A 16,768-nucleotide genomic window follows, 5' to 3' on the forward strand; every position below is an offset into this window, starting at 1 on the left:
CTGTAGCAGATCTACAACCTCACAACACATTTCGATGAGCTTGTAGATCTGCTATTTTCCAATAGCCAAAGTATAAAATAGGGCTTAAGTGGTTAAAGCACATAATCAATCAATAAGAAAGTTAAATGGCAAATAAAATGCTTAAAACTGGTGAGAAATAGATGAATAACTTCTCTTGCACTGTTTTAAGAACAGAACAAACATTATATTAATCTACATGAAACATGGTATTAAAATGGAACAGATGGCTGTTAGATTAATGTTATTCACATTCTATAGGCTCCCCTTTAACTCTATATAATTATGAAAATATGAATATAAATGTTTATGTAATGTCTACAGTGCATATTGGGTAGAACTTGCAAGGCAGACAACACACCAGCTAACTGATACATTAGTGCGTTCGGAAATACAGCACTGAGCGCACTGGCCAATACAAACTAATAGGCGAGTGCGCTCCGGTGCGCAATTTCCGAACGCTAATTGTACCAACACACCAGTTAACTGATACATGGTGAACATGAAGGTTTCAACACAGAGCTCTTTCACAGATCCAGTAGACGTTAGTTGAACACCGTTCATCGTCCCATCCTCTGTTAGGAGAGCCAGACCCAGACCCATCATAATACTCAACACAGTCTTCTTCTGCATTAGGGTTCTTGTTGTTTTCACCATGAGGCTGACCAGGGTACCAGTACCTGTAGAAGTAGGAACATATAATTAATACAATACTTTTACAAGGATGTTTTTCAAATGCCCAACCTCTGGTTGGGCATTTGACATGTTGATAATACTTTAGTAGCACAGAGATCTTTAACTCTTGAGAGTGTAAAATGTTACGCTGTCAAAGAGTTAAATTATTGTTAAACATCTGTATTACTCAAGAAGAAGTAGTAACACAATTAGAGAATATAGAAGAATTATTAATTTGATCAACATTTGCCTGTTATCTCTCCTATGGAACCAACATCAATACAGCATGGATGGAATTGTGGACAAAATATCTTCCAACGATAACAAAATATTCTTTTGGCTCTGAGAGTCTAAATCTCATCAAACGGTGGTTCCGTGGCTCAAATGCCCAATAAATAATGGACCTTGATATGAAAAGGGTTGAAACCCACTGCACTAGAGCTGCAGGACGATATGTGAGTTATTTCATTCATTTTGTATTTAATAACTTCAAAACTTAATAATCTGAGCAGTGACATCATGTTCTGAAAAGCAGCAGATCAGTTTAACAGTTGTTGGGCTACCAGTTGTTTGTTAACTGCATATAACTAGTAGATGATTTAATCATCTATTTCACATTTATAATAAAGGTCTACTGTACCTTAGCTTATTACCCTATATTACAGTATGTATAGCCTATTCATTTTAAGAAAGCTACACATTTACATGTCGTAGGGATGTTAACATGAAGTCAGTTATTATCACCAATACACCCCTGACTATATCACACATACATCTGTCATTAAATTAAATCACCCGATGCAACGCGTTATGAGCTTGATCGGCAATAACACCATCATTAGACTTTATGGATTCACTTACTATATTAATATAATAAGTATTATATGACAGGTGACGACAATGACAAGACGTGGAGGATAAACGTTGACTGTTTACAATCAGAGTCCAACTAACACGTTATGGATTATAATAGCCTGCTTTCAATACAGGCTACCATTGTATGCAGAAATACTCCCAGTGTCTGATGACAGAGCAAGGAGGAGAGAGTCGGGTAGGAAAGAACACCTCATAGCATTTAAACAGCGTCTTCAAGCAGATGATATTATCAGACAGATCAAACTCATAACTAAAACATTGGGGTCTTTATGGCCAAACATTTGCAGCCCCTTGCAGTCATGGAGGACGCAGGATTTCAGCATAATGATTAAAGTCAGCCTGTTGCCTCGCCGAGTTTCAGAAACACAGTAAAAAAACATTCATTTTAACCATGAACGTGACATTGTCAAGTAAACACACGCTTACTTTAAATAACAGCCTCCCGTTTTTTTTTTCATTATGGCTTTGAAATATTAGAATCTAACTGATGGCGATATAGTTATAGGCTAATTGCAAAAAATAAATGATTTATTGATAGCCTAATTATCCTTGTAATGTGCGTCGCCTACCCAAAAGAAAAGACATACAAGCTATCAATGCACCGCGTCATGGCGTGTCGACAGCTTACAGATCTTTTCTTTTGGGCATATAAACAATGAGGCGCGACGGACTATTCAATACTAAGCTTTTTGGAAACCAAATAAGCCTATAAAGCCTCTCTAACATTACGTGGTCAACAGCATGTAACTTGCTTGTAGCTTACTTTAATACAGTGAACATGAACGTACTACTAGCGTTTACCGTGGTGAAGTTGGTTTCAGGTGGGATATTCACCCAGCTGGGTTTAACGAGACCACGTCCAAAATGAAAATCTGACATTTGCTGTCACAGATGATCCGATCATCATATACAAACTTTAAGCATTTGCCAAGATAACTGAGGTTACATAGCTGATGCTGAACTAAACATATTTGTTTTATTTCGAAGTTTTTATATTTAAACTTTATGATGAAAGGCCGCACACAGCAGCTGTTGTGCTCGCCTCGCCATGTTTGCACTGTCGAAAGACTGCAGGCTGCGCACACCATTCCGTTGCGCAAGAGAAGGAAAGGACAACATGTTGGGCAGGTTATTCATTAATGCATACAACATAAAATAAAGATTGTTCACAAGTCTTTGAGCTCGAGTCAAGTCTTTGAGGGGCGAGTCCGAGTCGAGTCTCGTGTTGCATTTATGGCCACTCGAGTGTGACTCGAGTGCGAGTCTTTAACTCAAGTCCCCATCCTTGGTGTGTACTATGCATGCCTGGCAGTGGCTTAATTTTTGAGCCACAAACTGACCAGCCCCAGACCATAATATCCCCAGAACTGCACATAGGCTGCGTCATTGATTGATTGATTGAATAATGTATTAACAAAGGTTTTGTTAAAAGGATAACACATAAAGCCCCATGGGGCTTGTTTCCATTGTGGTCCATTGTACTCAATTCATCACGACCCGTTTCGGGTGCACCAAAAGGTTTTAGCCCCAGGCACCACGAAGGGTTCATCCGGCCCTGGTAACGCGAGGTTACTTGGATCAGTAATGTAATAATATTAAAATTACAATACTCGTCACTGGGGAAAGTAATACTATTACAGTAATATATTACTATGTAACGTATTACTGCCCTACACTGCTCATGACACATCAGTGTGCTTCGACACACCCTTTGAGAACCACTGTTCTAGATAATAGATGCACATTAACTGGATACTGAAGTAGATATCAGATGTCTTTGTGACAGTGTAGTAGATTTGCATTTGATGATAACATGTAATACCCTTTACAATAATGACGGTAAAATGAAGATGATCAGTCTTACGTTGGTGTGGTCAGTGGTGTTCCATCCACCCACTGGAAAGATCCTTCCTCGTCTCTGTCAGTCAAACCCAGCCACAATCTCTTGTTGAAACTGGCAACAAAGTCCTGGACAGAAAAACTGCTGGTTACTGATGTACAAACTGTACAATAGATGTGTCTCCACAAAATATACTAATGTGTGTACACACACACACACACACACACACACACACACACACACACACACACACACACACACACACACACACACACACACACACACACTACCTGTTGTGCTTTGCTCTTTATGACAATCAGGTCAGATTGTCTGTCTCTACACCACTGTCTGCTCTCCTCCCAGTTTTTCGCCCCAGTAGAGATGTAATAACAACCTCTGTCAAACTTCTGCCATCCAGGTGATTCTAACAACAAAACAATAAAGTTGGACACTGTTTTTTTTTCTCTCTCCCTCAAATGAATGACAAATTAATGAAGAACATGATGTAACATTTAATAAAAAACAGTGATGTGTCACTCACCACAGAGCCTCATCTTCATGTCATCTCGCTCTCCAGTCAAGTTGTTATGTCTGGTCTGTAACTGGTCAAACCTAGTCTGTAACTGGTCAGAACTGCTCTGTAACTGGCCTTTCTGTTTAGTCAGTAGGTTATATCTGGTCTGTAACTGGTTAAAACTGGTCTGTAACTGGTTATAACTGGTCTGTAGCTGGTCTTTCTGTTGAGTCAGTTGGTTATGACTGGTCTGTAACTGGTTAAAACTGGTCTGTAACTGTTCATAACTGGTATGTAACTGGTCTTTCTGTTGAGTCAGTTGGTTATGTCTGGTCAGTAACTGGTCAAAACTGGTCTGTAGCTGGTCTTTCTGAGTCAGTTGGTTATGTCTGGTCAGTAACTGGTCAAAACTGTCCTGTAACTGGCCTTTCTCTTCAGTCAGTTGGTTATGTCTTGTTAGTAACTTGTCAAAACTGGTCTGTAACTGGCCTTTCTGTTCAGTCAGGTTGTTATGTCTTGTTAGTAACTGGTCAAAACTGGTCTGTAGCTGGTCTTTCTGTTGAGTCAGTTGGTTATGTCTGGTCTGTAACTGGTTAAAACTGGTCTGTAACTGGTCATAACTGGTCTGTAGCTGATCTTTCTGTTGAGTCTGTTGGTTATGTCTGTTCTGTAACTGGTCAAAATTGGTTTGCAACTGATCTTTCTGTTCATCTGGGCTATTATGCCTGGTCTGCTGCAACTGGTCAAAACTGGTTTTAAGTCGGTTAAAACTGGTCTGTAACTGTCCTCGGTCTTCAGTCAGGTTGGTGTTCCTGACCTGTACTTGGTTGTAATTGTTCATTAGTTGGTCTCTCTCCACTTTGTTGGATTGATCTGTATGGAAACAATATAAAAATGGGAGATTTACAAATTTAAAAAAAAGTACCGTATATTTCATGCTAACAGATCTGTCAGGAGGAGTAAATAATAGCTATCTTGGAAACACCTGACTGTGATCTTTCTGTGTGCAGTTTGTATGTTCTCCCACTGCTCACTTGGGTTTCCTCACACACCAAAACACATGCATGTTAGAGAGAAACTCCTGTCAGGCATTGGTTTTAGAGCCCCCACCTGAAGCAAACACGTAACGGTGCTTCAGCACCATAGACAGAAAGACAGAGCAGTCTGCATGGTGCTCTGTAGGATTGAGACTGGAGTGTAGTTCCTAATAAGATTATTCAACACAATAAAGGGACATAGGCTGATTTTCAGAGTTGTATAATTATAGAGGTAATAAAACTCACTAGCCACAGCATCAGCATGAAGGTATGGGAAAGAGTAGTGGAAGCTATGCTAAGAGGAGAAATGACAATTAGCAAACAGCAATATGGTTTTATGCCAAGAAAGAGCATTACAGGCACTGAGAGTGTTGAAGGAGATGTAAGGTCAAAGGAGTTACACTGTGTCTTTGTGGAACCTAAGGAAAGCACATGATGGGGTGCTAAGAAAATTGACTGTTAATTTAGATTTAATTTTAGGGTAACAAAATAGGGGCAAATTCATACACGTAATTAATGCTTAAATGTAATATAATGATATTGTTAATATATCATGAATTTGCATTAATTCCTGTCTTCAGTAGAAGTAAAAGTATTGAAAATTGGAAGTACTCCTGTACAGTAAAAGTACCTAAAAATTGTACTTAAGTGTCAGTACTTTGAGTGGAGTAAATGTACTTAGTTACTTTACACCACTGGCGTGCAGAAGCAGCAGCAGCACTGTTGCCATGACTGCTTATTATAAGCAACTTCCGGCTTGTTTTTCTGTAAAGTTGCTTGTAAATATTGCGGGTTGCGTTTTTTTTTGGGCTTGTTTCTAAAGTGTAGTTGCTTAATATTTGGGCTTCCTTCCTAAATGTTGTTTAAACCAGTGGTCCTCAAAAATTGTCATGTCAAGGACCTCCAAATTAATGTGTTTGTACGCGGACCTCCCATTTGTAAATATTTTGTGCCAGGGACCCCTGTACCAGTTTAACCCTTTGACTGCCATGGACGTTAACGTGTCGAATTCTGCCAGGGCTCACCCTGCCAACCACGAGTTTGGACAAGTTTTCGTTCTTTAATTGTCTTATAAAAGATTGCGCTGTTCTCTATCACCCGAGTGGTCAGGTTCACTTTCCACTCACCCGGATCCGGAAATAACGTCATCCGAAGATTTCCGTCTCTGTCTGCTTTATTGGTTTCCTGGAAACGGCTCTACCTTGAGTTAACTTTTTTTCCACTGTATTTCACGAGACTTCCTATTTTCAACATGGTCTAACAAAGGAGGGGACAGCTCCGGTTACATATTTTTTTCTCTGGACGATGAACAGTGATCCCCTTTGTGTTTACCAACGGTCTGACAAGCGATCATAATGTATATAAATGTTCTGTGGCCAGTTGGGGAGGTGGAAAAGACTTGAAATTTTGACGGTAGATGCTGTTTTCAGCGTGCCTGCGACAAGGAAAGGCACCTCGCGGGTGACATTTTTTTCCTCTGGGCGACGGCCTTGGATACTGTTTGTCTACACACACGGTCCGACGATGGATCATAATGGATCTAAATTTTCTGTGACCAGTTGAAAACGTTAAAAAACACGAAAACGCTGGCAGTGGGTGAGTTTATTAATGTATATACTCTGGCAGTGAAGAGTTAAAAAACATTTCACATTTGTCACTTTTTTTCAAGATTTATTTTGAAAATAGCAGATCTACAAGCTTAAGCTTGTAGATCTGCTATTTTCAAATAGCCAATGTATGTACAGGTTTAAAGTGCTCATGTGGCCCTAGTTGCTTCTTTTGGGCTTGTTTTCATAGACCTGGTTGCTTATTTATCTTGCAAATTCTGGCAACACTGGCCAGCAGCAGCAGGCAGGCTGTCTGTTTTGCTATGATTTCTCAAATGATTTAAATTCATGACGTGAACGTACAGTAGCCTATCTGTAAAACCCGCAATTAACCATGTGGGCATGTTAATGTTGATATTAATAAGAATGAATTAATTGAAACATTTCGCATGCACGTGTGAGTCTCTCTTTGTGCTCTCCAAATCAAAGGGTAAGTTTGAAGGCGCGTGCAGGGGTGTATTGGTGATTTTTTTCCCGGTGGAACAGTATTTTAATGACGTCACGTGCATGCGCGCGCACGGCACGCGCACATCGCGCATAATTTATTTTAACTTAAAGTAGGAAACATGTTTGTATAGGAAAAGTTTTTTAGCTTAGTTTTAAACTAAAACCAATTCAAGGAATGCCATGAATTATATGGGCAGAAAATAAAAGTTTTATATATGTGTGTGTGTGTGTGTGTGTGTGTGTGTGTGTGTGTGTGTGTGTGTGTGTGTGTGTGTGTGTGTGTGTGTGTGTGTGTGTGTGTATATATATATATGATACATACAGTATTCATTATGAACTTAATGTTATGTAATTATTCATTAATTTATAATAATAAATTGAGTTATAAGTAATTATTAGCTATAATGAAAACCATGATCCACCTGGGGGTCCCCATGGGACCACCGGGCCGAGACAGTCCAACGTGGGAGACCCCAGTCAGCCTAACACACAGCCATGCACCACATGTTGTGGAACAGCACCACCACAGACTGACTCTTCTCACTACTCCTACGTACCTATGAGCACTCATCCTTGCATTATAAAAGCCACAGAAAAAAGAAGATCTAGAAGAAAACTAACAAACACAATAGGGTGCCTAGTGTCTACCCACTATGTGCATGCCCCCTTAATAATAATAATAATAATAAAAAATGAGAGGTGCTGCGATCATGATTTTTGCGATCCGATCCGATTCCGATCAGGCAGCAACAAAACCGATCCGATTCCGATTAATTCCGATCCGATATGGCACGGCGGTTAATATTAATATTTATTTTACTAAATGTTAAAAAAGGATTGATCAAGTGATATTACTCAAACAGAGAACATAAACTCCACAGAAGAATAGTCAACAAGTTCCACAACAGTAGTTTAGAAAAACTGCCCCATGTATTAATATTAACCAGTGCCAATGGGTTCGCTTTAACCTAAACAGCAGCATTAAATAAAATACAAAATAAAATAAAAGATCCTGTGTAACACAAACTTGCCTTCCGTTTGACATGGTAATTTCAGGTTGTTGCCGTGTTGCCATATTTTGTGAGAGAAATAAGCGACCAGGTCTAGGAAAACAAGCCCAAAAGAAGCTTTTTGAAACATTCTAACAACACAAATGCTCCCCTGGGCACAAAACATTTATAAACATATTTGAGAACCACTGGTTTAAATAATAATAACAAAAAATTGGAAGCAAACCAAAATAAGCAAGAACAAAATAGAAAAAAGCCCCAAAAACCGCAATGTGCAACTACCGATTTTAACAAGCAACTTTACAGAAAAAGAAGCCCAAAGTCGCTTATAATAAGCCGACATGGCAACACTGGCTGGAGCCAACGTGCTGGGAGTGGGAAGGATCAAAGTGCTGGAGTGGATTACTGGAATGGAGTGCTTTAATCGGAGCGTTTTATTATCGGTCATTTTGCTGTGATCCGATCCGATCCACAATTTTTCATTGATATCGAGCCGATATCCGATCAGTTAATCGGATCGCGGCATCTCTAAAAAATAATAATAATAATAATAATAATGTATGAGGTGTCATATATGCCAGTGTATATTAAAAAAAAACATCAGTGTTGGGCTCGTTACAAAAAAGTGATATATCACTTGATACACTTTTCAAAAGTAATGTTGATGATGTTACCTTACTTATTACTCCCTGCCAACATTAACTATTTACACTACTAGTTTATTTATCTCACAAAATTGAGGATCAGCACAAATTGAGGATCACCACAACATTGGTAATTGTTTAAAATATTTTCAGCCCACACTGTAAAATCCTAATGCAACAGATATAGAATATGTAATTTGAAAGCTATTTAGACAAGGAATAGGCTTTACTTCCATGAAGTTGACTGGTGGACAGCATTTAGGTGATCAGTCTCTTCAACTGCCTACAAAAACTTTTTTGGATCGAGTGGAGTTTATTTTGATTTGAATCATGAAAATATATGATCTACAAGCCCACAACGTGCCGCAGCGTGATGCGTTGTGATCTTGTATATCAGTTATGTTCGGTGCACGACATGGCACGCGACCAAGTATAAATCAGGCGTAACTATGAAAGCTGGAGTGGCATGACGGCACATAATGCTGTGTCTATGGAGATCCAACAGTCTCTTTCAAATCCATTCATTTTATGGATTAAACATTATGTTGGATCATCATAGATACATAACAAAATATAATACAATTATTTCTTTCTTAAACTTGACTTACAGAGATAGAGTGGGACAGCAATGTTGAGGAGAGCTAGAACAGCACAAAGCAATCCAACTCTGACTCCAATCCGCCTGTGCCGTCTTATCTCTGGAGGACGTGCACGCACGCGCACACGCGCACACACACACACACACACACACACACACACACACACACACACACACACACACACACACACACACACACACACACACACACACACACACACACACACACACACACACACATTGAGGGACTGATTCAGTGAGATTAGTTAAAAATCTTAAAATGTCCTGTCTAAAAAGTATTTAGTTTTAGTAACATCTCTTACCAGACTGCAGTATATTCTGTAGATCTCTCTCCTTAGCTGTAGGCCTAGTCCTGATCTCTGCATCTTCGCAGGTTGCATCGTCTATCGCTTGGAGCTCAAGGTGATCATAAATGTTATCTGCAGCCATTTCTACCCTTGTGATTCAATTCTTCTTGCAGGCATTTGACATGGTCACTACACCTCCTCACTACGCTCTGAATTACGGAGAAGCGTGGTCTTTCTTTTATTCATGTTCCTCTCTTCCTCTTTTATTTTGGTTTGTTCCGCCCCATTTAGAAAAAAAAATTATGAAATAAATACATATGCATAGGTTTTATGAAATGATGACCGAAGAGACTAACTGCACTGGTGTCAGTGATGTCTGGAGAAGAGGTGTGACGGCCCCCTAGGGCCTTTGCCAGGTATATTCTATTAACTGTTCTCTGTTGCAGTGCTGATTGGAAGGTGGAGTTGGAGGTAATCAGGGGGAAGGAGACACCTGGCCACTGTCTCCCACAGTATAAAATACCTGCACTTCCACTGTTATTTCTCTCCTTCCACCTGGGACACACCTGAGCATGGCCACACAGAGAGCATTTGTGTTTTCCCCTATGTTTGCATTATTGCTTCATTGTTTGCACTTTTGTTATCATTATTATGTTTTGTAAATCAAATAAAACTCAGTTAAAACTCTGTAGAGTTTCCCCTTTATTTGTTGTGGCCTAGAGCTAGGCCATAACAGAGGTTATATTCTTTACATTATATCTGTGATGTAAAGGAACAGCATAGATCTGTAAAGCTTTCTCACAAACAGTAACATGTACTCTAAATGCTGCTAAATGAGTGCACAAACAACTTTGAACACAACACAGGAACTATTGTTATTATATGTTATTAAACGTTTTAGTTTTTTTGTGTCCGGGTAGCTCAGTCTGTACTAGTCAGCACTTGCCTTTGGACCACAAGGTCCTGGCATCTATCCTGGGCATCGCCAACTCAGCATATGAGTAGCATGACTTTAGCAAATCTACTGGCTGCGCTCCACCTCAGCAATCCATCTCTCACTATTGTTTTAGACAGTGGTGGAAAAAGTACTCACGTTTCTTACAAAGTAAAAGTATCAATACTGCCATGTAAAAATACTCTGTTACAAATAAAAGGTCCGGAATTCTAAATTGACTTGAGTAGAAGTACAAAAGTATTGGCATCAAAATGTACTTAAAGTACCAAAAGTAGAAAGTACTCATTATGCAGAAATGTCCCATTTCTACAAGTTTTCAAATGTATTAAAAACCTTTTGAAAATAGCAGATCTACAAGCACACAATGCATCGCATCACGACACATTGTGAGCTTGTAGTACGGCTATTTTCAAATGGCCGAATTGCATATAGGGCCGAAGGTGGTTAATGTATGTTTTTTAATCATTTTAAAGATTTGCAAAGTAACTAACTGGTAACTAAAGTTTTCAAATAATTGTAGGGGAGTAAAAGTACAATATTTGCCTCTGAGATGTATAGTGGAGTAGAAGTAAAAGTACTGAAAATTGGAAATACTCAAGTAAAGTACAGTACTTGAGTAAATGTACTTAGTTCCTTTACACCGCTGGTTTTAAAACAATGCCGTACCCTCATCTCAGGTCCCACATCAAAGAGGCTGGCCTCCGATGGTGGTCTATACAGGGGACAGGTGGTGATTATGTGGTGGTCTGCTCAAGCTCCCCGCACTCGCATGCAGTGCTGTCTGCCAGGCCTCACTTATTGTCTCCGCCAGGCTGAAAGGCATGGCGAGAGAGTATGTTTTACCCCCTGTCCGTCCGTCCGTCCGTCCGTCCGTGTGTGTGTCCTGTCTGTGTGTTACCAGCTAATCTCCGGCACCGTTGGCCCGCTCGCTGCGAAACTGTGCACACACATTCCCTCGATGCCAATTCAGAACCTCTGCCCCAAATTTTTCACATGGGCCTGTTATAGCGCCACCAGGAGGCCGATTTGTGCAAAACCTATTTTTTGACATTACTCCTACAGATTTTATCCAAAACGTCATGCAAATTGGTACACAGTATCTCTATAGTCATGTGATCAACCCGGATCTGTCCGATTTCCCATATTCCATCCTGATTGGCTAAGGTTGGCTTCCAAAGTTTGCAGGATTGGTCCGTTTTCAACAAAATGGCTCAAATCATGAACGCAGCTTGCAATTTCCGTGAAATTTCACACGCACATTCCCACTAGGCCGAGGAAGAAATGCCACCCATTTCACATTGGCGCCACATATAGCGCCACCAGCAGGTCTAATTTAGCAAAACACATTTTTGGAACAAAATGCCTCAAATCATGAATGCAGTGTCCGATTGCCGTGAAAGGCCTAAGGATAAATGGCACCCTTTTCACATTGGCCTATTATAGTGCCACCAGGAGGCCACAACAACGTACCTGACCTGGCGGAGACCTGTGCTCCGAGGAGCACTTTTTCTAGTTCATAGATGTTTTGAAGCCCAGTTGGTTCAGCAGGGTTTACTTCAGCTGGTCTTGAATTCCTGTGAAATAGTGGAGGACTAAACCTTGATACTTACGCATTCTTTTAATATTTACACACCAATTTCAGCTCTGACTTTTAGGTGAATAACAGACAAGTATTTAAAGATTCTGAAAATGCGTTTGACACATGTTTTAACACATGTTTGACCAAAATGAAATGACATGCCGCTGTGCTCCCCTGTAAAGTGTGCAACTGTGGGATGAATCACTTACTTGCTGCAATGGAGCAGGACTTACAAAATGTCCACTAGTTTCTAAAAAATATAATCTTGGTTGTCGCTGCTCTGTAGTATTGCTTAATTGTATATGGGTGTCTGTCATCTGTTGCAGCAAATATAATATCACAGACCAGGCAAACATTAAAGGTACAAAGTAGTAGTAAATAGGTCTATATTGCACATACCCCATATGCCCATTCCTTGTTGGTATCCTTTGTCTTTCCTTGTCATTTCACCTCAAATGTGATGTATTTCCAAACAGTACTCATGCTGTTTACTGGCCTTTCTGGACAAAGGTCAAGCCAAATCGTTGTCCAATCATGCTCAGGTTTGCTGCCTGGTCTGAATGTGAACCCCAACCAATCATACCAGGGGAGAGGTGCAGTGCAGCAGGAATGACCCTGGCAGCATATCTTGGTCCAGGGGCCAGTTGCACCACCTCACACTAAGTTCAAACTTAGGCTAGTTATAGCTTAAAAACATTAAATCCGGGAAAGTATCTCTGTCATTTTAGATTTCTTTGGCTATTCAAAAATAGCAGATATACAAGCTCATAGAGCTTGAGCTTGTAGATCTGCTAATTTTTTTTTATCGTGAAAGTGAGTGCAAATCTTTGAATATATATATTTTTTAAATATATATATATAAGATTTGCACACATTTTCACATAATAAACAAAAAATAGCAGATCTACAAGCTCATAGCGCGGCACTCGGTGCCGCGCTATGAGCTTGTAGATCTGCTATTTTTGAATAGCCAAAGAAATCTAAAATGACAGAGATACTTTCCCGGCTAGATGGGTTAAATGGCTTTTTAAAAGCCATTTAAGCTATAACTAGGCTAAGTTTGAACTTAGTGTGAGGTGGTGCAACTGGCCCCAGGTGTGTAACCTGTTTAGTACTAGGGTATTACTACTGTTAAACCACAGCTAATGAGATGAGACAACATGATTGAGAATGAGTTTGGGAGGAGATCATTAAGAGACAAAAGACATAGAGGGCCCACCTTCCCTTACCCATTGTTGAATACATTGAACCTTAAAATTGCATTTTCTTGAGGGGGGACGGACAGACGGGCGGACGGGCGGACGCAAATGCAAAACATAGTCTCGGCCATGCCTTTCGGCCTGGTGGAGACAACACTTGCTGCAATGAGCCAGTATATACAGTTGAAGTTCTCTATACTGGACATAGTCCAACATGTTATTGGTCAATAAGGCAACAGAAATGTCTAATTTAATAGAAAAACAGTGTTTTCCTGGAATAGACCTATTACACAAGGACTTGTTTTTCTGTGTTCCTATGAAGAGGAAGTACAACTGTGAGGTACTTTCCACTTACCCTGAAGTTACTGTGTTTTTTCTTTCCTTTTTCTCGTTTCTCTCGTTTCACTTTTTTTTTGAAGGGGGGGGGGGGGGGTGTGGGGTCACATAATGTCAGCAGGGACCTGACATTCTTGGGAGGACAGCTAGCTGAACTAACTTAGTGTTGGGGTGACTCACCTCTGTGACCTCTCAACCACCTGCACTCGCACTATTTTTTATGAATGGCACTTTTCTGAGAAATGCAAAAGTGATAAGAAAGTAAGACTATATACCATGAGAGTGGACTTTCTGGACAAAAGTCAAGCCAAATCATTGTCCAACAGAGGTGGACAGTAACGGAGTAAATTTACTTGAGTACTGTACTTAAGTACATATTCTGAGGATCTGTACTTTACTTGAGTATTAGATTTCTTTGATACTTATTACTCTTACTCGAGTACATTTCCAAGACAAATATTTTACTTTAACTCAAGTAAGTTTCAAGGAAGGCTGAAAAGTACACGTTACTTTTAGGTTCGCTGGTTGTTGTTTTTTCCCCCTAAAATGCAATTGGCAACACGTTGTATTCGTCAAAGAAGGAACCCTATCCAATGTTCCCTGTAGCGTGCGCCCACGCACACACGGCCGAACGATGAAAAAAATCCCAGCTGAAATCTGTCGCGCACAGAAAAAAAAAAAACACTCAGTCTGTGTCAGTGCAGCCAGGATGGGAGGGGGGGGGGGTGTGTGTGTGTGTGTGGGGGGTGTGTGTGCATATTACACAGTGCATATTATCGACCTGGTGACCTATGATGACATGTCAATGTTGTCAGTTTCTGGGAAGTCGGAGGTCAAGAAATTCCACAGAAAGGGGAGTTAGAATCTCAAGAAGGGGAAGTGTACCGGATTCCCTGATGGAGTCATCATTATTAGGAAATGTGGCCATATAATTGCATGTGTCTGTGTAGTCCATGGACCACTGGTTGAGAAAAAGTGGGATGTATCATGGAATGCATGCATACAGTAGCAAGTGTTAGCAAAGCACTAATCTTAGCTCTAATCTCACCCAACACCACAACACAACAGTGGTCCCCAGGTTGATTCTTAATCAGGGTGGTGGTCCCTGGTCACAATCAGTTGAAAACCCCTGCTTTAGAGAGTTTAAAACTATAAATCTCACTGGAGTTTAGGCTAGCACTAGTATTTAGCTTTAGCACATAGCAGTGACATATGGTACTTTTTGCCATAGATATAGAAACCTAGATACCTCATTGGCCTCTGCAGTTCGTTGGAGCGACCTGTTTCGTATGGTGGCCGCCATATTTCCGGGGGGGACGGGCACTGGCCAATCACAGCATGTTGACTACTGGCCAATCACAGCGCGTCTTTTCCAGGACTTGTCAGAATCTAATTGTCCCGCCCCCACCTGCCTCTGATTGGCCTACTGAACGCCCCTTCTGTGACGCACGCGGACATTTCCAGCTGCCCCCCAAGGAAGCGGAAGCGCGCCCGCCATACAGACGCTTCAGAGCCAGAGGAGGCGTCTACCTTTATATGTCTATGCTTTTTGCCTTGAATATTCTTGAAAGGCAAAGAGTGACATGCTTTGTTTTTTGCCTTGAAAACAATGCATGCGCCTTGAATGGGGAAACGTTTTTATTTTATTAGGACTCATATAATCACAAAATGTCCCTGGGCTGGGACCCATTCAAATGACCACTCCTGGGTCCTGACACCCACTAACTACATTGAAAACCTAACATCACTGCTGCTGCTTAGATGAGGAGTTATTTTGTTGCATTGGCATTGCTTGAGGTTTTAGACATATTTTAGTTTGTTCAAGACAGTATATTTAAATTGAATATTTTGTGGTTATTTGGTTATTTTGTGATGCACACCTAGGCTATAAATATATGAATTTATATTACTCGTTTTGAACCAATGCTGCATTATTTGACTTTAATTAATTGATGTGATGTGAAATTCATTGATGTGAAAAATAGGAAATGTACTTTTACTTTTTCGTGTACTTGTACTTAAGTATTTTTAAAAGCATTTACTCTTGGATACTTAAGTACATTTAAAAGCAAGGACTTTTTTACTCTTACTTGAGTAATATTTTGACTGAGATACTGTACTTTTACTTGTATTGGAGTAAATGTAACCAGGAGTACTCTGTACTCTTACTCAAGTACTGGGGTCGAGTACTCTGTCCACCTCTGTTGTCCAATCATGCTCAGGTTTGCTGGTCTGAATGTGAACCCCAACCAATCATACCAGGGGAGAGGTGCAGTGCAGCAGGAATGACCCTGGCAGCATATCTTGGTCCAGGTGTGTAACCTGTTTAGTACTACTGTTAAACCACAGCTAATGAGATGAGACAACATGATTGAGAATGAGTTTGGGAAGAGATAATTAAGAGACAAAAGACATACAAAGTCCATGCAGAATGGACAACTGCACAGTGATGGCTGAAATCTCAGCAACATGAAAGTCTTTTTTCATAAAGATGGTTAAAGTTAAAGGGGCCACACCATGAATTTCATTTTTTTTGGGGGGGGGGGTATTTTTTGGGCTCCCCAGTGTCTCTTGTACCCCAAAAAATATTTTTTTTTAACATTCAGTCATTCATTCTCATTTCAGAGATTTTCAGAATGGGCGTGTCTGAACAGGCCATTTCAGAATGGCAAGGCCAGTGACATCACTTGCATTGCCATTGCATTGATGATGGCCAGACAGAATTGCTCAGTAGCCCCCCCCTGCCCAAAAGGACGTTTTGGTATTGCAGCTGAAAGTGCTGTATAAGCCAGAGACAATTGACTTGGGATGAGTATATCTGAGTGATGATTTAGGCTCAAACCTTTTGAAAAAGGTTTGAGGGACATACACCATATGATATTAAATATCAAATATTTTTTTTTAATTCATGGTGTAGATCCTTTAAAGTTAAGTTGTGTGTGTGAAGAGAGGAACTGGTCACAGCTTTGTTCCCCTAGCAACAGTGACGGCGGGCGCAGCTCTTGCAGCGACCAGCAGCAGGTGGTGGGGGCTCCGTGTTTGTTTTATGTTTGTGGGCTTACGTTTTATGTTGTCACAAGATCACGTTAAGTTTAGCTACGTTAGGTGTCCAGTGAATTGGCCTC

The 16,768-nt window shown here is 40.4% G+C and overlaps 1 protein-coding gene across 2 annotated transcripts; it reads right to left on the reverse strand.

The window, feature by feature from the left end:
* On the reverse strand, positions 1 to 9,764 carry LOC308076797 (uncharacterized protein). 2 transcript variants are annotated; one of them, XM_080417279.1, is made up of 7 exons: positions 9,590 to 9,764; positions 9,277 to 9,366; positions 4,741 to 4,796; positions 3,951 to 4,464; positions 3,700 to 3,833; positions 3,434 to 3,537; positions 1 to 698 (listed from the first exon to the last, which is right to left on the reverse strand). In XM_080417279.1, the coding sequence occupies exons 1-7, from the start codon at positions 9,714 to 9,716 to the stop codon at positions 530 to 532; spliced, it is 1,194 nt and encodes a 397-aa protein (XP_080273405.1). In that variant the 5' UTR covers positions 9,717 to 9,764; the 3' UTR covers positions 1 to 529. The 2 variants fall into 2 exon arrangements, with proteins under 2 accessions (XP_080273405.1, XP_080273404.1); XM_080417278.1 differs by having other exon boundaries at positions 3,951 to 4,796.
* Between the last annotated feature and the right edge of the window lie 7,004 nt (positions 9,765 to 16,768).

The sequence above is a fragment of the Gymnoscopelus braueri genome, assembly GCF_963280865.1.
Source record: "Gymnoscopelus braueri genome assembly, chromosome: 21".
NCBI classification, from domain to species: Eukaryota; Metazoa; Chordata; class Actinopteri; order Myctophiformes; family Myctophidae; genus Gymnoscopelus; species Gymnoscopelus braueri.

What these genes read in the sequence shown, in the direction of transcription:
- LOC308076797 (XM_080417278.1), bottom strand. Translation starts at nt 9,716, where the DNA reads ATGGCTGCAGATAACATTTATGATCACCTTGAGCTCCAAGCGATAGAC. An exon ending in ACAGAATATACTGCAGTCTG is followed by an intron (nt 9,367 to 9,589) that starts GTAAGAGATGTT and finishes CACGTCCTCCAG; the next exon opens with AGATAAGACGGCACAGGCGG. An exon ending in TAAAGAGCAAAGCACAACAG is followed by an intron (nt 3,538 to 3,699) that starts GTAGTGTGTGTG and finishes TTTTCTGTCCAG; the next exon opens with GACTTTGTTGCCAGTTTCAA.